This window comes from Apodemus sylvaticus, chromosome 9 (assembly GCF_947179515.1).
Source record: "Apodemus sylvaticus chromosome 9, mApoSyl1.1, whole genome shotgun sequence".
Taxonomy (NCBI): domain Eukaryota; kingdom Metazoa; phylum Chordata; class Mammalia; order Rodentia; family Muridae; genus Apodemus; species Apodemus sylvaticus.
In genome coordinates, this window is record NC_067480.1 from 46,300,756 (window position 1) to 46,325,909 (window position 25,154).

The 25,154-nt window shown below is 38.0% G+C and overlaps 1 protein-coding gene across 1 annotated transcript; it reads left to right on the top strand.

Moving 5' to 3' along the window:
• Positions 1–75: 75 nt before the first annotated feature.
• On the top strand, positions 76–19,586 carry Myl1 (myosin light chain 1). Its single transcript, XM_052192984.1, has 6 exons — positions 76–189; positions 11,151–11,178; positions 15,347–15,490; positions 17,820–17,993; positions 18,278–18,355; positions 19,558–19,586. The coding sequence occupies exons 1-6, from the start codon at positions 76–78 to the stop codon at positions 19,584–19,586; spliced, it is 567 nt and encodes a 188-aa protein (XP_052048944.1).
• Positions 19,587–25,154: the final 5,568 nt, after the last annotated feature.

Here is a 25,154-nt window from a genome sequence, read left to right on the forward strand (position 1 = left end):
TGCTCTTCCAAGTGTCACTCTGACAGGTTCTTCTGGAGGAGATCCTTCTTTTGTTAACCCATCCTTTTAATCAAAATGGCACCAAAGAAAGACGTGAAGAAGCCCGCTGCTGCTGCTCCTGCCCCAGCCCCGGCCCCAGCCCCTGCCCCAGCCAAAAAAGAGGAAAAAATCGATCTGTCTGCTATTAAGGTAACTTAAACAAGTGGATACGTTTTGGTCACTGAAACATCTTTCAACGTTAAGGAGCTCAAGGAATTTGTGGAGAGTTCTATTTTTCATTGAAAGGAAAGGCATTTCTCAGTGAACCGGTGTGTTTTAAAAGTCGGGAATCCTGCTAAATAACATGGGCTGGAGCATACAATTCCAGTGACGGTTATTAAGAGTGGATATTACATGTGAGGTTTGTGTTCGCTCTTTTCTTGTTCAGTTTTTGTTGATTCTGTTTTCCATTTTTCCCTAATTTGCCACAGCACAATTTGGGGGAGGGGGCGGAATATACAAATCTAGAGATTTTGCAGTTACAAATGTCTAAAGAGTATATTAAATAAAATCTCCTTGGAAATTGGATCCCTGACTATAAAACTATATCATTCTAAAAAAAAAAAAAAAAAATTAGCTTGTGCTTGTTTCCAGAAACTCGAAGACAGCTGATAACCCAGTTGTCTCGGACACATCTATTTGACAGCTGTTTTACTTCATCTGAAAAAAATTCTTTTTTGCAATTCAAGCTAATTCCCTCTTCAAATTTGTTTAATAGAACTGCATACACTTAGTGATATCTCAGTGCAGACAATCATGCACTCAAGTGCTTCAGTGACCATAACTCTCATCCTGTTTATTTATATACAGCATTTAATTCAGAATTTTAAGTTCCTTTTAAACAAAAATAACACACACATATATACATGTGTGTGTGTGTGTGTGTGTGTATCCTGTCATTTTTATAGCTATTAATCTGTGAAGAGCCTTTTGCATTCTTATTTTGAACTAAGGAGAATGTGAATGATTTTTGTGTGGAGAGTTTGCTGTGAACCAAGTTTTCTGTTTTAGAAAAGATGACCTGCTTGGGAAAATAATGAATGCATGTCCCTGTCACCTCTCATCAATGCTGTGGCCACCAATGCACCTTCTCCTCACTAGCTGGGCTTAGACTGGTCCTCATAGCAGGTTGAAAATCTTCATCTAAGGAACCCTGCCTTTTATGGAGAAGTAGAGTCAAAGTGCTTATGAGGTGATCCTTCCATCCAAGCCAAGGATCCTGTACGTAGTACATCTGAAGCTTTGAGCTTAACGCTGCATCAGAAAGCAGCCATGCTGATCTACACACAAACATTCCATCGACTATTTTAGTATAATCAGGGAGCTTTATTTAAAAAAAAAACTCTAAAATAACATTGAATCAGAGCACACTTAGATTTATGTGACAAAATCAAATATAGTAGTACTTTTTATAACATTCCAGCTACATATGAAATAAAATGTGTTTCCAACATACACGAATATCACACATGTTTAATCTGTATCTGAACCTGAAGTCATATTTGAAAGAACTTGGTTGTAGGATGCAGCATCATTAATGAATGTCCATTTAGGGGAAATGCATGTTAGATCTTCTGAAAATGATTTTTTTTTTATTTTGAGGACAAGGTGCATGTAGTTGGTTCCTTAACAAGAACCCAGATCTTCATCCTCAGCAACTGTAGTTGCTGTCTCTGCAGGTGCACGCGGACTGCAGCGTGCAGCTGTGATTTCGGCTCCCAATGCACTTCTCGATTCTCTAGCGCTCCACTCTGTAACCACTTTAGAACCTTAAGTCAGTGGCAAAGCCATTCTTTTATATATTTATTGTGATTTATAAGACAGTATCATCCCTGCGGTTCTGGGATGAGCTTCTGAAAGGAAAGGAAAGAATGAAAACCCAGAAGTATACCATTAATGAAAGCAGTCTTTAATTTTCTACCCAGAGAAATCATGTATCAGAAAATAAGTAAATAAACTTCCTTTAATATCAGTGTTTTAATCCAGACATTAAGCAGTCACTTTTTCCAGCCAGCAGAGATGTGGCATGGTCCTCTGAGTCATGACACTGTTTTACCCTCCCACCCCTGTGCTAAATTAATGCTGGTTCTAGCAAGAAAAGCTAAGGAAGGCCTCTGAGTTGCGCGAATGCAGCATGCTCCACTGTCAGCTTTTCATTGGAATAGATTTTAAGGAGGAACGAACACACAAACACACACACACACACACACACACACACACAGACACACACACATGCAACATACTCGCACACATACACATACATACACACACATATACACACATGCACACACATACACACACATACACATATACACATACACACACATACACCATATACACACATACATACACATACACACACATACACACATACATACACACACATACACACATACATACACACATACATACACACATACACACACATATACACACACATACATACACATACACACACATACACACATACACACACATACACACATACATACACATACACACATACATACACACATACATACACACACATAAACACATACATACACACACATACATACACACACACATATACACACACATACATACACATACACACACATACACACACATACACACACATACACATACACACATACACATACACACACACATACATACATACACACACACACACACATACAGAAGAAGATAGAAATGGAGGAATCGAAGCAGACTCATTTGCGTAAAGAAATGCAAATTCCTCCAGTGATTTTTGCCTCATCCATATAGAATCAGTACATATTTGGAAATGTTTTAGCAAAGCCTGAGAATACAGTGCAGCTTGAGAGCTTTATAATATTTCATTTCATTCCAGTAGGTAACAGGGCTAATTAGAAAGTATATTATGGCATTTCCTATTATGATGCTTTTAATCACTTGATGCGTCTTGATGTATTTCCTCATATCAGTTATAAACTTTCTTCAAGCAGAGAAAATGAACATATCTATATACATATTCATTAACTTTCTGAAAACTCTATAAAGAACAAAACTTAATTGGATTATAAGATTTATTTCATATGTCCTGTAAGATTAGAAATCTAACTATCCTTTACACTGTGGTAATGCTGAAGTTTAATTATATATAAGACACAGCAATAATTAAATTCATTCCTCAATATTTTTCTCAACTAAGACCCTGGTCCATTGTAACATAAACCACATTTAATAGTTACATACCCTATTCTCCATGAACTCTGAACAATCTTGGATATTTTTGATTAGTTTGCTTAAGTGTGCTTTCCCAATCTGATTCCCTGGTTTGTTAGCTATTTGTTTAGAATGCTTCTCCAGTTCTTCCTGACATAAAAACTTTGAGGGTCTCTGAACAAATGCTTACCAGATGTCTTATACCCATAGACATTTTTGTGAGTGCTTTTCACCAAGTCCCATTGACATTTGAAACATTAATATTAGTGCTTTGGATAGTTCTCAGCTCTCTTTGCCTTTAGAGAGATGATATTTCCAGAAAAAAAAAATCCTAGGACCAGAATACCACTGCCTCCCAGGATCACATGGGAATTAAAACCACCATTAAGACTGAGGGTGCAAATAAAGGAATGGATATTAGTGGCCACCAAACAAAATGGTGAGCAGAAATAAGTAAGACAGCCACGTGTCTGGGTTTTAAAAGAGCGTTAATATGAAAGTGGATTTTTTGCATGGTGCATGTATGTTGGCTGGTAAGCCAGGAATGCTGTGAAGTGGAGACTTCTGTCATTTTTTCGAAATGTGTAGCTTAAATTCTAATTTGCACTGTATTTGTGCCACAATCGGGTCATTCCTGACGCGGACGCGATACTGCAGGCAATTTTACAAAAAAAAAAAAAAAAAAAAAAAAAAAAAAAAAAAATCAGTAATAGTTAAGAATGCATTGACAGAAACCTACCAAAAAACAAAGCACAAAACAGTAACTGATCGCAGGCTTGGAAAGACTCCAAAGGTTTGATAAGTTGGTAGATCCAAGGAGGAATCGGAACTCACAGGAGGTCCATCATCAAAGGACTAGTTACATGGCAAAGGTAAGACTTAACCAACAGGGTAACTTTATAGTTAGCCATGGTGAGCATTCAGCTGCCTTTGTTTTCTAAAAAATAAGCTGCAGACTTGTCATTCGGAACACAGATGTTTCCGGTGCAGGACCAGAGCTGGTTTTCCTTTTGTTTCTTTTGTTTTTATTATACCGCACAGTCCCATCTCGGCCAGGAGAGGGAGGAAGAGAGCCACTGCAGAGTTCCTTCGGCAAGACTTTGACCTTAGCTGGTCTGAGCGGTCTTGTTTTTTCCAAGGCTTCCCTCACCCTCCCTAACACCTGCTGCTGGGGAGTTACATGGTTTTTTATAGCCAGAGGATGAAATTGTAGACTCTTCAAAGAAGTCTTATTCACTCTGTCCCACTTCCTGTAAAAAGTTGTAAACCAGAATGGATATAAAAATATGTCCACCTGTAATGGAATGTTGAATTTCAAGATGATTGTGATTTTTCTTCTAGTTAAACACTGCCACAAACCAAATCTAATCTTTAAATCTGCCATCATCAGGCTAATCTTCTGAAAAGGGACTTTTATTTGCTTATAAACAAAGACACTAATTTGACTAGCATTCTGTGGAGTGATGAGCAGAAATGCAATGTCACATATATAACATGGTTAAATAGTAATCTTAACATCCTTTGGGGAAAAGGCATGAGACGAATGCATACTGTCAACCTCTAATTTAAAAAACAATGAAAAAGAAAAGGAAAAAGGTAAACACAATTGATCTTCGAAAAGAAATAAAAAACTGTTTACCCCTGAGTCTGCATCAGTAAGGTCTTTTGTCTGTTACCCATCTATACTGGAGAGAGAGAACAAAGGGAATGGAGAACTGTGAGGGGCCAATGTTGTAACTCTCCCCATAGTGTCATTTTGAAATGTATGTAACTGAACAGCATCTTTGCAAAGTATCACACAGCTTGCAAGGAAAGACATGCCTTTACCAACTAAAATGTGAAAACTGCTTTTCATTTAAAGATAATTAAATCTGTGCAAGATGAGGAGACCACAAAGTGACAGGGCCAGATTTAGCCTTGACCTTTCAGTATGCAAGTGAAACTCCTGGCAAGCTGTCTTTACCCAGTGCTAAGCACCATCTGACTCATGGGAATTGTGGAAAGGGTTATATTTAGTCTGCTGAGACTGCATTTTCTTCTCTTCCGACTGAACCCCTTTTTGTATGAAGCGGGGATATCACCTACTTTACTTCTTCAACAATGTTACCACTTCGGTTTTCACGCCAAACCAGGATCTCAACAGCAAAACCTGCCATATAAAAGTATTAGTGACTTCTGACTATACTAGTTAAATTTTAAATCATGTGGTGATAAGTCCAATTGTTCTAGTCAGAAACTAATAATAGTGACTTGAAGCTGGGGAAGAAAGGTTTTCCTTAGAACATTTTCCCTTCTGTCCTTGTGAGTGAGCTGTTTCTTAGCTACCGTGAGCCCAACAGTGTATTATCTCCAGCTCATAAAAATCCAGTCGACTTGAACATGCTGCTGTGAAATTACATTTTTATAAAACTTTCTTTATTGCAATGAGTACAACATATAAATTGAGTTTTCAGATAACCTGTCCTTTTCCATAGAGTAAGTTGTGGTAGGTCCTACAACCTAAAGAATTGAAAATTCAAAACATATTAAACCATAAGCAACCAAAACATCATAAAAAAGATTATCATGTATTCAAGAAACATAATCTAGAGAAATTATTTAAATTAAAAGACACATGATTTGTCCTGACAGCTAGAGTAAGATTTGCCTTCTAGTTCTCCATGTATCCCATCAGTGTCTAGAAGAATAATTAGTATTCATTTATCATGGCTGTCCCAAGAGGAACTTCTATTCTAGACAAATCAAAATTTCTTAGCTATAATATTTTAAGTATTTATTTTAGGAAAATTAAAAAGTGAAGAAAAACGCATTTTAATTTTTAAGAAAGTACATGTAAATAAATAAATGTACAAAGAAAACATACAGCTTAAGAAATTGTAAATTTGTTTCTCAATTATTAACTAGGACGGAGTGGGAGAGAAAACTGGAGAGGAGCAGAGTTGGATCACATTTTGAAACTCGTATCAAAATTCACTTAGGTCTCTACTACTTCCTACAGATCTGAGCTGAGCTATTTTTAATTGCAAGGTTTTATGCTTCGGTGACAGGATTCAGATGAGCAGTGCAAGCCTGCTGGACATGGCTGTATCAGGCCAGTCTCATTTCAGACTAATGTATCCAACCATCTTACAGCTCTTCTAGCCCCATTGTTCTAGTTTCCCTCATTCCTATAATATTTTAATAAGCATCCTAAATACTCCTTTGTTGAGCTCAAAGGTATAAGGAGAGATATTTCTTTCCTTTGACCTTGAGAGACATATTATGAAACACCATTCTAACTGTTTCACATATTATTTCTAATGGCCTTTTACGGTAGATGCTAAAAACTCCGTAAGAGAAATTAGTTTAATTATTTCCATAAAGGTTGATATGTGTCTAGCTCTGATCTCTCTGCCAGCAAGATGGCAGAGAACATCCAACAGTGTTCTCTTGGGTGGAAACTGGCTCTGGTTACAGCAGCTTCTTTTCTTAGCTCCAGTCACTGGCATGTGTGCATCCCCCTAAAATGAGGAGAGCTTTGATCATCGAGGTGCAGGCTCCTCCCTAGGACATACCCTTAGTATTTAACACCATCCATTTCCCACACACTCTTTAATGACACCACTTCTAAGATACTAAAATTTAACATAGATTAGCTCTCTATTTTCTTTAAGTGCATTGTAATACTTTGTCCTGTAAAGTAATTCCATTTAGGTGCCAGAAAATTTATCTTCCATCAGTGACCCAAACTTCACAGTCACTAGCAGAAAGACAGTTCTCAAAATGGAGAAGACTATCACTGCAGTAAGAATTCTTCTTAGTAGTAGGGGTCTTTCAGATTGCTGTTTACCTAAACTCAACTCTGTATGTGAATGGATGAGCTATAACACATGTGAAATGTGGTTTTTTATCAACCAGGGAAGGCAAAGACATAGGCTAAGATAATAAAGATGTCTTTAAAAAGAAATTAAAGATTAACAAATTAGAGCTCTGGACTATAAGCATTTGTATAAAATCCAAAGTGAAATACTAGAGGTATAAATATTAAAGAATTTTAAGTGAGCGTAGCTACTACGTGCTGGGCAGTTCTGGGTGCTGAAGATGCAGTACTGATAAAGAACACGCATTCTTTTTTTTCTGGAGTGCAAACTTTATAAAAGAACAGATAAAGTTTCTGTCCTCTGGAAATATACTCTAGAGGAGAACTCATGTTTGAAAGAGGAACTTGTGTCCACAGTCAACCCACCCCACGTGCAGAGGAAGCATAGAGCATTACCAGTCTAGGGGTGTTAATCGAATGAAAAGCTCACCAAGCATCTGAAGAGGAGAAGTATCCATAGAGTGGTGATAGACACAAACCCAAGTACAATGCAAAGTCAGTGCTCTCGGGAGAGAGGCACTGTTAGAAACATCCAGATCCACGTTAGAAACAAGCTATGGGCTTTCAGCATTGACCTGGGCTTCCCAGCAGGCTGGGAAGCAGTTAGGCTGACTGGCTTGGCATTGGGGAAAAGAGCCAGGTCCAACACAGGGAAGAAAGAATTCTTTGGATGAGGCTTTCTGACCAAGGCTGAGAAGAATGTCTGATGTGACAAGAGGAGAGAACAATGGTTGCACACCAGACGAAAAGATTTGAAACACACCAAATGATGATCTCAGGCTGAGGCCCTAACCAATGGCTGTGTAATCAGATCACACATTTGCTGATGAGAGTCCTATTTAACAAGGAGGAGAAGCAGGACAGGGGCTTGCCATTCTAACAGAGGACAGGAGATAAGTTGTTTCCTTTATTTTTGAGCACATCACATAGATCTAACATTTAAAGTTTATTTTTCTCTCTGGACTTAACTATAGTTTATTCTTTCTTGTGTCAATTGGTCTGTTTAAATTTATATTTTGATTTTCGGTAGGTTGAGAAAAAACTAAACATTTATTGTTGATATGATAAACATGTAGAGAAAAACTGGGATGAAATAACAATTTCTTAGTACTTTACGGATCCTATTTTAATAGTAACAAAAAAGCATAATGTGATATCTAAGTGGATAAAAATAGCTTATTCACAAATAAATTGAATTTTGGTGCTGACTTTCCAGTTTTCCCACAAGTTTTTATACACATTGATCATGTTCCGTATGTATGCAAGGCCACCACAGTTTTCCACCTGAAAAAGATGTAATTTTAAGATTATCATTATGTACAATGGGGCAACCTCAATGGAATTTTTATAGTTACTAGCTTCCCAAAAGATATATACTGGCTCTCAGTAATGATGAGGCAATCCAGATTTAGTGCTACAAATACATGATGCAATTTCATCAAATCTAATAGCACAAATATCAATTACAAAATTTCACTTTAATGACTCAAAACATTTTTAATCTTTCCATTAACTATCATTCCCCAATCACCGTTAAAAATATCATGTTTTCAACCATGTAAAAACATGAAGACACATTTACTTAGGTACTGCTACCTTAGATTATATTATCGTTCGTCGTTTAGAGACTCAAGATCCTTGGAGCTATTTTTCACAATTGTAAACTTTGGGTCAAAAGTGATATATATGTTTAATATTGTGATCAGTACCTAATAATCATACAGAATGGTGACTAGCATTGAGATATTTTCATATATGCACATAATTTTGAAGAAATGGTGTATATTTAGTTGTTCATTTCTCTGGAAATGGGTAAGTTGACAGGACACACTTCCTGCTTTTTATGAATAACTTCCTTAAGGACACATGCAGAAGTCACAATTCACCTCGCACCTCCTTCATTCCTTTGTGCTTCAGGAAAATGTGTAGAGAATGCTAACCCCCTATCTGAACGCCAGTGAACACCCTAAACCTGATCTTTGCCCCAAAGCCATGCCAGCTTTTCCTATTTACAGAGAAGCTGCTATAGAAGCCCATAGCCGGCAATTCCCTTAAACACCTTTAAAATGTTGAAGTACTATTTTGCACTCCATGAGCCTTACTTTAGGTTATTTTATTCTCTGTCTGCAGTCAGAGCCACAAAGCGTTAGGCAGGGAAGCTTGGTTTTAGTAAGAACTTAGCAACAACAACAAAGAGATACAAACTTGATGTGTCGGTTTTCTTGCTTGCTAAGATTTTCAGAAATGAAAATATACAGGAATAGTCAATCTCTGTAAAGAAAACAAGGGAGGAAGGACATCCTCAGACCTAATGCCAGGAGATGAAGGGAAGAGATAGAAAGGGGGACTCCAGCCCATTCTTTAGAAAAACAAAACAAGCAAACAAACAAACAAACAAAAAAACCCTTATACTCTTGCTAATACTGCTTGCAAAAGACTATTCTTTAATGGTGACTTGGGAACCCGATCAGATTGCCAAGTGGGTGTATCCTAAGAAATACCCAGAGCACTCAATGCCTTTTCAGGACCTCAGAACTTTACCATAAGAGGCCGAGCTTTGAAGAGTGTCCTTTCTATATCAGTTACTATTTCAAACCTCAACCCAGTCACATCCACGAAGTCCCATTAACACCCAGACTTGCTGACTAGACACTTGCAAGGTCCGTCATTACGCATCAGAAGCCTGAGCCCTAGATGAATCCCAAGTTTTCCATGAGCAGAGAAATGTCTTAAGAAGGACAGTTGCAGGGAACATCTTGGAGATAAAGACCATAAAAGTACTGACAGGCTTCCATCTCACCAGGGCTGTTCACGTCTAGATGCTGGTTTCCTAAAAATAGCCCTAGGGTACATGTCTCTCTCTCTTTGCCCTAAGAAAGCTAACAAACTCCTCCTGGAGGAGTGGCAACTGCCCTGTGAAATCTGATGCTAGATATGAGGTCAGTTCGCCCAGAAATAAAAGGAAGCCACCGTGAGGTGAGACTCCACTCAGGGATCGGAGCCGCCTTCAGTTTACCCTCCAGCCCCACTGCTGTTTTGCAGCCTAGAACTCCATCATGGTGGGTCCTACAAGACAACGATATGTCATTTATAGGAGGAGACAGTCGGGCAACAGCAGCACACTGAGACGCCAGGCAGACAAGGAATAGGATGGAGGACAGGACCTATTTAGTGCAAGGTTTTTGGAACCTACTATTGGTTTCCATGAGCTAGGTTGAAGATAGAAGAAATTACTTGGAACTATTTCACCAGATGGAAAAATTCGTCTTCTTCCCCAGAGCAGTCGTTTGTGCTTCATCAGCTTTTGCTATATCACGTAAGATTCATCTAAATTTAGAAGGGGAAAAAGTGCAGCTATCGTGTATACAGAATTCAGTGATGACGGATAGCTGAAGTTAACCAAAATGTATCTGATTCTTCAGTGTCATATACTAGTATAAAACATGTTAATTAGATGGGAAGACTTTTAAAGGGTGTTTTTTATATGCAATTTTATTTGCAGTTTTAAATGTCTATCTCATTGGACATATGCTAAATATAGATGGCTATGGCATTCTAAGCAGTGGTCAGTTTAGCATTTTTAATATTTTACATCGTTAAGATATAGAGAAAGGATTTCCAAGTTATCTTTTGCAATAGATTTTATGCTCCTAGGTTCAAAACTGGCCCTCACACACTCTTCCTGTACAGTGGTACCTACATGGTTTCCTAAAGGCCCCAGAGCAGAGAGCACTCTTTCTGTCAATGCATTTGAAAGTCCTCTCTTTCTCTCTCTCTCTTGCCACTACAGTCCTTCAGTGCTGACCAGATTGCCGGTAAGTGATCTGAGCGGCTCTTCCCTAGGAAGAGCTCTGCCTGCCTTTTAAATGTCCCTAACTCCATAGCATGTTCCTTTGTGGCACAGGCTGTTCGTGCCCACCGCCATGCCTGAAACTCAGAAAAAAATGGGCTGACTTCTAGAGCTCACTTTGAAGAGAACTCAGGGAATGAGCTGGAAACGCTCAGAAAGCAGGATGCTCTTTTCTGGTTAAAATATTCTTTATGATTAATTTCTTTCTAACAGATCGAGTTCTCTAAGGAACAACAGGAGGGTAAGTTTAAAAGCTGCGGCCATTCATATGTGCAGACTCAGAGGTGACAAGTGAGCAAACCAACTCCCTTGGGATGAGCTAAGTGCCGTCTAATTATCCACACTGGTGTTGCTACTCTAAATATATAAATTGCTTTCAATCACTCTAAATATAAGTCTGTATAACTGAAGCCTTTGGTTATAGCCAGTAATCAAAGATTTAAGGAAATAAAAAAGGAGCTTTAATAAGTCCTTATAGCCACTGATTTCTAAATAAGATGAACTTAATACAATAGGAAAGATCATATATGATATAGTCACAAAAGGATCTAGGTTTTAGAAAACTAATTTACTAATTAAAACCCTAGAGAGAGATTCAATTTGTCTGAAGTGTTCAATTTGAAAAATGAAGCTGATTATAAAAGCTGCCCTAATTATCAAACCTGCCCAGTGTCTGTGGCAATGGGATTGTAGGATAGAAGTGAATTCACAGATGGAGAAGGGTCCTGGTTCAGCATTCTCTAAGAAATACCGGACAGACGGCTAGAGAGGTGAAAGGACTTTCTTCCTCAGTGACCAGAGGATTAGTAGTAGTATCATTACTCATACGAGTTCAAACTGACTAGAAAGTTCTTTCATGAACAGTTACTATCAGTGAGTCTCAATTCTTTAAAAAAAACTTTTTCTCCTTTGTGAATTTAGATTCAACAGGTCCAAATATCCTGAACAAGCTCAATTTTGGGGTTAGAGAGTTTAGGGAGAAATCTTTTATTGTGAAGTCATCACACTATGTGGATAAACTAAGCAAAATCTGTTTATAGAAAGAAGAGATAGAAATAGTTTTATTGTGTGATGTTATATAAGTCAGGCGATTGGTCATAATAATGTATACTGTATTATAACATTATATGATACAAATAATTATGGGTTATTAGTAACAGTTCTCTACCTAAAGTTTTCCATGTTGATCAGTCTCTTTCAGGATCGTGTTAAGTATGATGTTGTCTAGGTTTAAGTTTAGAACAAGAGATTATTTGCTGTAGTACAAACTTACTGATACCTATAGCATGGTTGATGGCCTCATGGAGACAGTTTAGATCAATGGTTCTTAACCTTCCTACTGCTGCGACCCTTTCACGCAGGTCTTCGTGTTGTGCTTACCCTAACAATAAAATTATTTTTGTTTCTATTTCATACCTGTAATTTTGCTACTGCTGTGAATGCAATGCAAATATCTGGTATGTAGGATATCTGATATGTGACCCCTGGGAAAGGGTCTTTCAGCCTACAAGTTGAGAAGCAGTGATTTAAATGATTGGCTGACTTACAATTCAAGATCATTTAATGATATATTGTGAAGGTTTTGTCTTAAGGAAATGATGATTCTAATTTGTTTAAAAAATACTTTTAACTAGTGATGTAGCTACATCATCAGCCCTCCTCCAAGTCCTGATTTATAATCCCACCATGGCTGCCAGAGCATTGCTGAATCAAATAATGAACAATTCAAAAACCCTTGATGAGATAAATGCACTTAAAGTATTAGGTGTGAGACCATCACCCAATGTTGAAAACAGGTTTAAGCCACAGAATTGAATAAACATTGGTACATTGGCCTGGATTTTTTGCTTTGTGTCAGAAAAACAAATGTAAACTAATCAAACTAAATAGAAATTCTGTGCTTTCAGAATAAATCAAGACCACTTGAATTTGTTTCCTTGCTTTTAACGAGTGAAGAACATTGTCCTTACCATTCTATGTGGATTGAAGGAAAGGGAGGGAGGGAAAGGCAAAGATAATTACAATTTGAAGGTTTAGGTCTTGTGCTGTCTATTAGCATGATAGCTAAATGTGCCTACTTAAACATTAAATTTTAAAATTATAAATGTATAATTTTTAAATTATAAATGTTAAAGTCTGAATCTTAAAGCTCACCACTTAGATTTAAGTGTTCAAAACCACCATTAGAGGGCAGGTGGAGAATAATTTCATCACCAGATATTTCAGAAACACTGTTGTTCTGGGCAAAAGATCACATAATGCATTATTAAAGGTTATTTAATAAAGACTTATTTATTATATCTAAATACACTGTAGCTGTCTTCAGACACACCAGAAAAGGGTCTCAGATCTTGTTACAGATGGTTGTGAGCCACCATGTTGTTGCTGGGATTTGAACGCAGGACCTTCAGAAGAGCAGTTGGTGCTCTTAACTGCTGAGCCATCTCTCCAGCCCCTAGGAAAAACTGTTAAGTTTTGCTTGCACTGTTGTCTGTGGAGACAACTCCACTCTGTTCTTGAGGTACAGCAAAGACCACAAACAATACATAAACAAAGGGGTGTGGTAAGAACATAATCAGATGTGGTTTTTATAGCCAGCCTGGGAAGGAGTTTACCAGTAAGTGTTCTGGAACCTTGTAGAGGGTAGCTAAGCCTTGGGCTAAAAGTCTAGGATTAAAAGAATTACTTCTCCAGTCTCTGCCCTTAAGTTATCAAAAGATGTCAGAGAGATTCCATTACAGCCATAAAAATCTCATTTCTACCCCAGCATCTGAGCCAGGTGACTGCAAGTCCTCAAAGCATCATGCCTGGCATCTGAGGCCAGTAGCAAGTGGAGTCCAATTCCATGTGACCTTTGGAAAGATGGAAAATAGCATTTGACTTATGAAACCACAAGGCACAAGCATTTTTTCCAGATTGGGGCAGATTATGGTGAGATTGCATAGGATCTAATAAAGAAGGATAACATGACCTATCATGTTATCGCACTCATATAATCATGTATATGCACTCAGTCTAAAAGGCACTGGGATAGTAAGATAGGATACCAGGATATCAGACAGAGTAATCTTTTCTGACAGCATAATTTGTTGGAGATCACTCTTAGCCTAAAAAGAATGTTTCCAGTTCTGAGAGTTTATTCACCAATTGTTACAGTGTCCTTAGTGTTAACTCCAGTAAATCACCACCTTGACTCCCAGGTTTTCCAGAATTTTTCATTTAGTTAAGCTCAGATATTTCCATTAAAATGCCTTTGGTGGTTCCCAAATGCATTTGTAGCCCTCTTTTCAGTTTGTTTGCTACATATTTCTAAATCATTATAGTGATAATTGTGAAGGTGAAGTGGTTCGATCGAAACGGAATTAAAGGACATAAAGTACCCAGCAGAGAGGTCGTAGTGAGAAAGGGCAGCACTCCCAGTGCACTCTTAATAAACACACGCAGATGTGGACATGAATAAAACAGCTCGGTCTGTCTGTGTTAATATCCCAAGTTCAACAACACGCTGGGACTCTGCAGAGTGTTACACTGGAGAAAACTAGACAGAGGAGAAAATAAAATTTCTGCATTATTTTCTTACAAGTTCATGGCAATCTATAATCATCTCCATTAAATGTTAATTTTAAAATATGTTTTTAAATTATAAACGTGTTTAGGTCATATGCATTATTCCGGAGCTAAATCGGAGTTATATGAACATATCAATTGATCTAAAAATAATTTTCCATCTGAACCAATCATAATAAGAGTCCCCTTGAATCAGACATTGAAGTGGTTAAATGGCATTGTAAAACTTACAGGCTTACCTCACACTCCCAACTTTAATAAAAATGATAATTTAATAATAATAATAATAATTAATAATAATATCTATTTCTATTTCTGGAAGAAACTAGTTGAGAAGACAGCCTATAAAGCTTGAGCCCCAAAAGAAGATGTCTCTCCAAATGTAATAAATTTAGATTAAACTCACATACAATAGCCCCAGCTGGAAATTTGCTTTCTTGACATTTCATTAACATTGACAATTAATAGAAGGACTATTTGGAGACTCCTAATCTTTCTCAAGGCATCAGAATATTTCACATGACTCCTACTGCCCACACAGGAGAAGGAAATAGGAACCACGATAACCAGAAGCTCCAATTTTCATAATTAAAAACTAATTCCACATTAATAATAGTCTGGCTTAAAACTAGAAATGCTGCTTTAGAACAATCCCTACAGAAACACCAAAAGGGTTTTCTAGTGACTGTGTGATAGACGGAGATAACTTGAGTGGTTGTTGAAAATTGTAAAACAGAGAAGAGTATGAACCGAATCCTTGAAGGACCTGGGGTTAATTAGAAGGTTTCAGGAACTAAAAAGCCGGTACCCACCAGTGCCTGAACACCTTGTGTTTCTTGCAGAATTCAAGGAGGCCTTTCTCCTGTTTGACAGAACAGGTGAAAGCAAGATCACCTTGAGTCAGGTGGGCGATGTCCTCCGGGCTCTGGGTACCAATCCCACCAATGCAGAGGTCAAGAAGGTTCTCGGGAACCCTAGCAACGAAGGTAGGTACCTCTAAGATAAGTGAAACTCTCACACAATAGAGCTTAGCTTGGTCATGATGGTTCTCTCCTTATTGATGGAAAAACTCTGCTCGTTTTCATTTAAAAAAAAAAAAAGCTGGAGAAGAAAGGGCAAGTAACAGTGAGAACATCCTCCTCAGTCTCAAATCGGGGTCCAGGCCACAATCTCACAGCAGAATTCCTGATTCTCTGGGTCTTACAATTCTTCATTTTGACAAAGACATTGCATATAGCTAAAATACAGCACATTTTTTAATACACCGCATTTTGTTTACAGCCATGAACAAGGATAATAATGTCCTTCTAGAGAACGCCAGTTCTTTGATAAACAAATGTGAGAATAAAGTCACAGTGTTCTGAATACACCTGCTGGCCTCCTTAGCCAATGCGCTTTGGCTTTGCTTCAGTGGCCATTGGAAAGGAACTCAGCCATCTTAATTAAAAAATAGGCAGAGTCACATCTTAAAGAGTATTTTCTATTTCCAATCAATTATTTATACAAAACCTTGAAAACCTTAAAGCAAACCCTGCATTGTGTCTCCCCAGGTAAATCCTGGAGCAGGAGTCAGTGAGGCCCATTGAGGGAAATTAGAGAAGTCACTCACTCCATATGGAAACCCAGCCATGAGTCCAGAACAAGGAAATTGCTTTTAATCCCAATGGCTCATGGCAAAGTATAATAACCTATTGGAAAATGTGACTCTAAACAAAATAGACAAGACACAAAATGGAAGTTTTCTCAAGTAGATGTTTGGGCTGTTTGTCTTTGCATTTAGGAAAAAAAAATGAGGGTGTGAGCAAATGATTTCATGATTTTCTTGATGACTAAGGATAGGCTGGTGATTGTGCCTTCGTGAAAGAAAGAGAGAGAGAGAGAAAGGCAGACAAACAGACAGACAGAAAAAAGAGAGATTAAATGACAAATTTCAAAACCCATACCTCTACATGAGTCAGTCTGTCTTTCTGAAGACATGAACAATACAATTATGCAGAAAGATGGTACAGAAGGTGAGAGAGGGAGATGGTGTGAGGATACAGTATAAACCTCATGTTCATGTATTGTCATCTCACTTAGAAGCATCCCTCAGTAACAAATTCATTACATAAGTAGTCGCTGACTCAACACCCAAATGTGATCTTTCTATAGCCCAGTGTGCTAGATTCCTTCTGTGAAAGAAGAGGGAAATTTTTATTTCGCTATTTATATAATTTCAGTCATAAATGCATGTGTATATTTATGTATACACACATATATACACTCATACAAACATATACACACATATACACATGCACATATATATATACATATATGTATACAGACAGACATACACACATATGTATATATATGAATGAATGACCTGGAATTAGAAAATAGTGAGAATATCACATAATATTTGGCATGCACTCTCTTCATGGACTTCTTCTTAAAAATTACTTTTAATTCAAAGGAGTTGAAGGTTTGGCAAAAGCTCAGGCATAGGGAGCATATGTAGTTAAATTTCAGTAAGATTTTTACTGTGTTTGAATGATTATGGTAAATTTGATATTGCTTTCCTGGTGCTTATGGAACATAGTAAATCATAGTACTCATAAAATTTATTAACTGATCATTTTGTCTGACGCATTTTAACAAGCTTTTCATGCACTGGGTTTATTAAATCTCACAGCGAGTGATACTTTGAAGTGTTTCTATTTTGAAACTGAGAATACAGTGTACAAAGAGGGAGTAAAGTTGAACCAAGGGGCTGGAGAGAGAACTCAGCAAGTTAAATGCATTTACTGCAGAGGATCCAGGTTATGTTCCTAGCATGCACATCAGGTGTCATCCAACCAATAACTCCAGTTCCGAAGGATCTAGCATCCCACTCACCCGTGGTAGGTACCAGAGAACCTGTGGTCCACATCCACACAGCCAGGCCCACACACATACATTTAAAATAAATTAGAGAGAAAAAAAGCTGAGCCACATTTGGGGTTAACACTTTTAATCTCAGCACTTTCAACGTGGACATAGGAGGCTCAGGAATTCAGTCATCCTCAGTTCCACGGCAAGTGGGAGGCCAGTTGGGACAAGTAAGCCTATCATTAAAAATTACTGATGAATAGAAAGAAAGTGTGAGTGCTAAGCTAGGGCTACTGGGACTGCAGAACTCAGATCATTGTCTGTTATACCATGTTTCATCAGATTAGTAGTTTATCCACTGAAATTTAAGTTATGGGGAGGTTTTTATGAATATCTGAATTTGGTTTACGACCCAGAAGTAGTGTTTTATGGGACTTACGAACACCGCAAACCGCAATTTTCTTCCAGAGATGAATGCTAAGAAAATCGAGTTTGAACAGTTTCTGCCCATGATGCAAGCTATCTCCAACAACAAGGACCAGGGAGGCTATGAAGACTTCGTTGAGGGTTTGCGTGTCTTCGACAAGGAGGGCAATGGTACCGTCATGGGTGCTGAACTCCGCCACGTCCTCGCCACTCTGGGTAAGGACATTCATTTCAGTGGGCTTAGTAAGCGAGATCGTACAGGAAAGGTCATGACAGAAAAATCATGTCATAATCAGAATAGTCAGGGGGAAAGGCTACAGAGTAAAAGTGAAAAAATAATAGTCAAAAGTCAATGACTATGTCTGTTGGCTTCTGTAGCAGTGAGTTTGTTTTGGGATGAATAATGTTTCAAGAAGCCCATGGCTGATTGCTTATGGTGGGAATTTGAAAATATTCGGTTTCTATATTATTGCTAAAACTTGAATGGTTTGCTTTCCCAGGAGAAAAGATGCGGGAAGAGGAGGTAGAGGAGCTACTGAAGGGCCAGGAGGACTCCAATGGCTGCATCAACTATGAAGGTACAGCAGCCTCACTTCATTCAGGATAGACTCATTTTCAACTTTAGTCTCCTCTTCTTATTGACACATGTGGCTTATTATAGGTAGATGGCCTTATTCTGAGATGCTGCGTGAGGACCCAGACAGATATGCAGAATTAATTTTTGAAATCCCACGCAGTCTCTTACAGTTTAACCTGTGTTTCCTCATGTTTTCTCTTAGTTTATCCACAATAATCCCCCACGGTGAGGATTAAATTAGAGTCAAGTATAATGCAACCCTGGAGCTGAGCAGGTTTTGAAGTTCTTCATAAGTACAAAAATCATAAGAAGCTGGAGGTCAAAGAGATTTAGTTACTTATTGGTGGTCAAATTGATCATAGCAAGGCTGGAACTAAAATTTAGTTTTCTCTGGCTAGTGGTCTTCTTTACATGAAAAAAGTCACTTAATAGCAGATGTGGTGGCATTCATTTGTAATTCTAGGAGAAGCCCAGGCCTGCCTGTGTTATAGAGGGAGACCCTGCTGCAAGGAGGTTGGGGAGGGAGGAAGTGGGGAGGAAGGGAGAAGAGAAAGGACTGACAGAGCACATAACCACAGGGGTGGGTGCACATAGCCACAGGGGTGGGTGCACATAGCCACAGGGGTGGGTGCACATAGCCACGGGGGTGGGGGTGGGTCAGAGGACAACGTGGTGGGAGAATGCCATCCCATGATAGTCAGTGTTTATTTCCTGCTACCAGTCGATAGCAGGTTCACAAAAAGAGTATGAAAGCAATATATACACAAAGTAAATGCTCAAAATAAAGCTGTTTAATATTATTTGAAAACGTAAATATTTCCAATAAACTTTATCTTCCTCCCCCCCCAAAAAAAGACCAGCTACATTTCAATAAACCTTTGTTGTCAACTTTGATAAAAATATGAATTTACAATTTTCCAAATTTGTAAAAAGCATTATAAAAAGAGGACAGGAAAGGAGAGGGGAAGAGAGGAGGGAATACAGGCATTCAGCCATGCCAGCCAGTCTTCACTAGAAATATTAAACTGTGCCTTTTACCCATAAACAATGACTATTTGGTTGTTCTTATAAATATATTATATATAATTACTTCTAATAATATTGTTGGGGCAAATAGGCAGTCATCTGGAAAATAAATTTAAATCTCAACTTTTTATTCAATTTGACTTTTTCTAACTCTTAACTGTATATATTGTCCAACAGCTTTTGTCAAACACATCATGTCTGTGTAAACGGAGTTTTCAAGGTATACATCTATCCTCTCTTTGATATGAAAGGCTTGTGTGACATTTTGTTTAAAAAAAAAAAAACCAACTTCATAGCCTATGATTTAGATACAGTGTTGCCTCCTAATCGCAAGTGATTTATATTAACCAGAATATGTCCTCCCATTTTTTTTAAAAGTCTACCATAATTAAACAGTAGAAATTTAGCTAACAAGAGACTAGTTAATTTATTTTGCATGTAACACTACTGAAAATATTGTCCTAAGTTCTTTAAACAGTAAACATTAGCTTTTAACAATTATTTTTCTAACAAACTATGTTGTAACAGTTCAAATTCAAGTGACAGCAACCATGCTCTTAAAATAAGAATGTCATTTGCCTTGAAAGTGTTGGCTCATTGTTTCTTCTAGAGCATTCTTTCCAAAGATATGCTATCAACATCTAACTTGCTTCCATTTCCCCCACAGAACGCAGTGTTGGAGAAGACTGGCCAGTTCAAGAACACCTATGGCTAACTGTCAACACCAGCTTACCACCACCCAGAAGATCAAACAATCTAGACCATTCTAGATTGAAGGATTCCCTGAGTTTTTATAAGCCTTGTGTTTTTTCATGACATACCAATCAGGTGTCTACAGTTGACAATCTCAAGTCCACACACCATCTTTATCACCTACTTGGGTCCACAACATTCTTAAACACTATATCAATAAACTTGGTCAGTCTGAAATACTTAAATTGTGCTGTGTCTTAATTTTTTGTTTTATGAAAATAGTTTTTAAGAATTTAATTCTTATGGAAAATATTTTTTAAAAATTGATGAATACACACACACACACACACACACACACACACACATCACTGCAGAGCCTGATAAGAAGGCTTTGTGGATAAAGGTATATGCTACCAAGCCTGGAGATCTTCATTCTATCCCTGGGATGCACTTGGTGAATGAAAAGAACAGATTCCCACACTTGTCCTCTGATCACTCTATGCCATTCCACACTTCTTACATATGCACACAAATAAAGACAATCAAATGAATAAATAATAGATACAAAAAGAAAAATTAATGCCATTTCAATCTACAAAGCAATAACAGATTGAATAATAAAGGATTATGTATTAGTGAAAAAGTTAAATAGAGAACCATGGAAATCAGATAGGAGCCAGGGCATTTTACTAGACTCTGGTAAGGAAAAGGTAAAACTGAGTCCTTCAAATGTATGTAAATCACTGTTTATAGTTCAGTCTATTTCCTTTGAAGTAAAATCCAGGGCTACTAGAGATGGGTGGACGCCTTTGACTTTTGTCTCTGATGACTTCAAAAATAAGAGCCACTGTGACCTCATAGCTGTCACTTTGAAAGAAAGAAAGAAAGAAAGAAAGAAGAAAGAAAGAAAGAAAGAAAGAAAGAAAGAAAGAAAGAAAGAAAGAAAGAAAGAAAGAAAGAAAGAAAGAAAGAAAGAAAGAAAGAAAAAAAGCTCTCCATGTTGAAGGAATTATTACTCAGGAGCTCAGGGTGCAGTTGATTGCTCTGCGTCTCTCTCCAACCTCCTCCACTTTCCATGCACACGTGTCCACATCTCTGTTTAGCTCTTCACAAATACTAAGTGAAAAAGTTCACAGAATAAACTTTATATCCTAGATGTATCACGTACACCTTTCCACAGGAAGATTCTGAAAGGAAGTAATGTCAGTCCTGTGTGCTTGTTCCTCCCTCCCTGAAGAGATAATGGTAACAAGGGGGATTTTATAAACTCTCTCAGAAGCTCCTGCCTACATGTACCTCCTGGGTCGTATGCTGGCAGCTAATGTCAGCAAGCTCCTTCTGTCTTTCAAAAGTCACTTGCACTCTAGTCACTGACTGACCTGGGCTTTTATGGTTAAGTTGGGCCACAGCAATCACATGTTTAAGGAATGTGAACTATGACCTCCATGACCTTAAAGCCAAGTTTACCTAAAAGCAAGAACTCGAAACATCACTGAGGGTGTATCATGGAGAGCTTCTGGGAGAATGGGAATCTGCATCTGCACTTTCCTTTATGGGGACCACAGACCAGTGCCACTGAGAATGTGAAATGTGCCTAGCGAGATGGGTGAATTCAATTTTTTTTAAGTGTATTTCATTTTAACTTATTTAAGATTTTATTTAATGGGCCGGGCAGTGGTGGTACACGCCTTTGATCCCAGCACTTGGGAGGCAGAGACAGGCAGATTTCTGAGTTTGAGGCTAGCCTGGTCTACAGAGTGGGTTCCAGGATAGCCAGGGCTACACAGAGAAACCCTGTCTCAAAAAAAAAAAAGTTATTTAATGGCTTCATGTGTGTCATGACTACCATACTGAACAGCGAGGGTCTCAATACACACTTATTTTTAGTTATTACATGAGACAGTTGAAATGGATTCTTAAAAATGTAAAAGCTTCACATAAAATCAACAGTTGTTAAAATTCAAATCATGTTTTCAAGCTCTGGTGTGGTAGTACGTGCCTATAATCCTAGAGCACTTGGAAAGCATAGGCAGATGTATCTCTGAGTTTGAGGCTACCCTGGTCAACAGAAAGAATTAAAAAAAGAAAAAAGTATTTTCAAAAACATAAAGGTCACCATGTACAGAAAATGATTGCTACATGTAGTGTAATAACAAAAGGCTTTTTAAAAAAAATCTGTGGTGTACATTTCTTTATATTTTTTTTCAAACTAGAAGAGCATGGATGTCTGTGTGGTAAAAAATGTTAGCTTTGAGCCTTATGTACAATGCTTTCCACTCACGATTTTATAATAGTGCGTTAACCCTCCCCACAGGATAACTTCAGCACTCTGTCATGGGACCTAACCTTATTAAATTACCATGTGTGAACTGCCCATAACTCAAGTAGCAGCAGGTGCAAAAATGGAGCTGCAGGCAGAAGAGTGATAGTCATTTTTAAAATCCCCACCAGCTGGCGAAACAACAGGTGCCTAATTCCTCAGCTTTTAAAAATAACTTTTAAAAAGGACTGTGCTGCATAAGCAAATATTTTCAAGTTTGTTTTTAAACCATCTTCAAGTTACCTTGCTCACAAATACATCACATGTTGATTTTTTTTTTTTGGTCTCAAAATTACATTTGGAGCCTAAGCATTTAAGAATTTATTCCTCTTTAGAGATGAAATAAATAATTATTATTTAACTGGAAAATTAAATTGTATCTTAAAGCTTTGGGGTAATATTTCTCAAGAAACATTAAATGGAAAAAAGCCTGTAATTCACCTTCCTCTAACCTGTCATCTGATGCTAGTCTTTCTCAGCAGTGGTAAATACTTTTTCAATCATGAGAAATATAGCTTAAAATTTAGCAGAATGAAGAAAGACTATCTTCCCTCAACTCCTAAGTTTAGAGAAAATCATGAATCTATAGATCTTGTCCAGCAATGTCTATAATACCCAAGCAAAGGACAGTAAGTACCTACCTCAAGTCCAGATTAAAAACCTAAACACTCTACAGTTGCCAAGGGAACTAAACTCTGGGGGATGAAGAAGTGATTCTGGCAATGATTTCAATTTGCAGAGCAATTTGGTAAGCAATAAGTAAGGGAGTCCCAAGCTAAGAAAGTCATGGTGTGAGGTACGTGATGGGTTACAGGACAGTGTGGCAAGCCTTCCAGAAGCTTCATAATAGCTTCTTACATATCATTAGTATTTGATAAGGAAAAGTCTTACCTAATTTTTTCCTTGGACTTTATCTCCTAACAGTGTAAACAGTGTAGCCAAAGCCACCTCCTAGGTCATGCAAAATGTGGCCTATGCCTTAGATTTCAGTTTAGAAGTCTCCCTCCAGCCTCACTTCCCACCAACATCCCCCAGAGCCAAGGAGAATGTATATCCAGGAGTAGAGCATGCCACTCTATCCTAGGCCACTCGAGGTCCTGGGACCCCAGATTTCCCTGCCTAAGTGGCCCCAAGCTTTCTCCAAGAATAAGAGTCTTTGTAGGTCCGTCCTCCTATAGGAAAAGCCACAGTGTTGACTGTAACCATGAGACCAAGGTTGATACTTTCCAGTGTTTCTCTAAATGGTGGGCCTTACTCACCCAGGCAACTCCTGCAGTTAACGGTGGTGCTGAACACAAGAACTGAAGAGAAAGAAATCTCTAGGATATAGGGGCAGATCACCAAGAAGTCAAAAATTCTACCTTGGCCCTCTTAGTTATTACATTTTTCAGAAGACGAAAGGTACATGTCACTTGATAGCTTCTTAGTTTGATCTATAACCAAGTATTTAAGTTTATACTAAGCGAACCCTCCCTGTGGTCTCATTTATACGGTGGATTTTTCCAAATATAATGTTTTCAGGGACCAGCATTAGCATTGCTCAGAAATAGAGACCTACTTCATTTAAACAGTTTTTAAAAATTGCAATTTCTATATTCAGAAATTACATAGTAGCATACCACTTATGTTTTTCTTTCTAAGAACAATAGCTTTCCTTTCCTCTTGTCTTTCTCCAATCTGTTAAAGAGAAACTCAACTTATCTTGTGATATTTTTATATAGAATTGAAGTACATACATTACAATCAGTACAGAAGTGGGTAATTGCTAAGGTGTGGTAATGCAATAGAAAATACAGTGTGGGCCTGGAGATAGTTCTGTCAGTAAAATGATCCCCAGAACCCACATAAAAGAAATTGGCCATGAGCACATTTAATTAGAGCCCTTGGGAGGTGTTCAACAAGAGGAGCCTATCTGCTGAGCCCCAGGCTAGTGATAGACCCAGTCTCAAAAAACTAGGTAGACAATACCTGAAGAGCAGCATCTCTGGTTGACTTCTGACCTCCACATGTGCACGCTCACACATGCAAGCACAGACATGTGCCACACATACTATATTACATTTGTGTGTCTATATACATGTGTATAAAGCATCATAAGTAAAAATATATCTGAGGTTTTTTAATTTTTTTTTAACCTTTGAAAATAAATCCATCAAAATCTCAACTGAAATGCATGAAGTGTACTTTGCACTATCTATTGCTGGTAACTGGTAAAGCTGAGTTTAAACTCTAATGCCAAGGCTGGAGAATTAACTCTGGTTAAGAGCACTCATTGTAGTTTGAGAGGACCAGAGTTCAATTCCCAGAATCCACATGACTGTTCACTACAACCCATAACTACAGTACCAGGGAATCAACTCCCTCTTCTGGTGTCCATAGGCACTGGACACAAATGTGGTACACACACACACACACACATAAAGTAAATAAATCTAAAACATTTTTCAATGTTAAACTACAATTCTGGGGTTGGGGGGGGGGGAGAGAAGTCCAAATGGCAAAACTACAGTAACTTCTGTTGGTTTTTCTGCTTCTCACTATTAGATTTTTGTGAAATCAAAGCATCTCCTAGGGAGCAGGTGCTTGGAAGTCAGGCTCAGGTCCGCATACCCCTGTTGCTCTTCTAAGCTGTGTAACCATGCATGGTTGTGTGACCTTTCCAGGTTCATCTTCTGTTAAATGGACTTTTAAAGGATTACCATGTGATATAGAATTAATTCAGAGTGTCAGTAACGGGCATGTGGCAAGCTTATATGCACTC

Excerpts from the sequence above, each read along its gene's own strand:
- Myl1 (XM_052192984.1), top strand. The coding sequence starts at position 76 with ATGGCACCAAAGAAAGACGTGAAGAAGCCCGCTGCTGCTGCTCCTGCC. Across the intron at positions 15,491-17,819 it reads CGGGAACCCTAGCAACGAAG|AGATGAATGCTAAGAAAATC; the intron begins GTAGGTACCTCT and ends ATTTTCTTCCAG. Across the intron at positions 18,356-19,557 it reads TGGCTGCATCAACTATGAAG|CTTTTGTCAAACACATCATG; the intron begins GTACAGCAGCCT and ends ATTGTCCAACAG.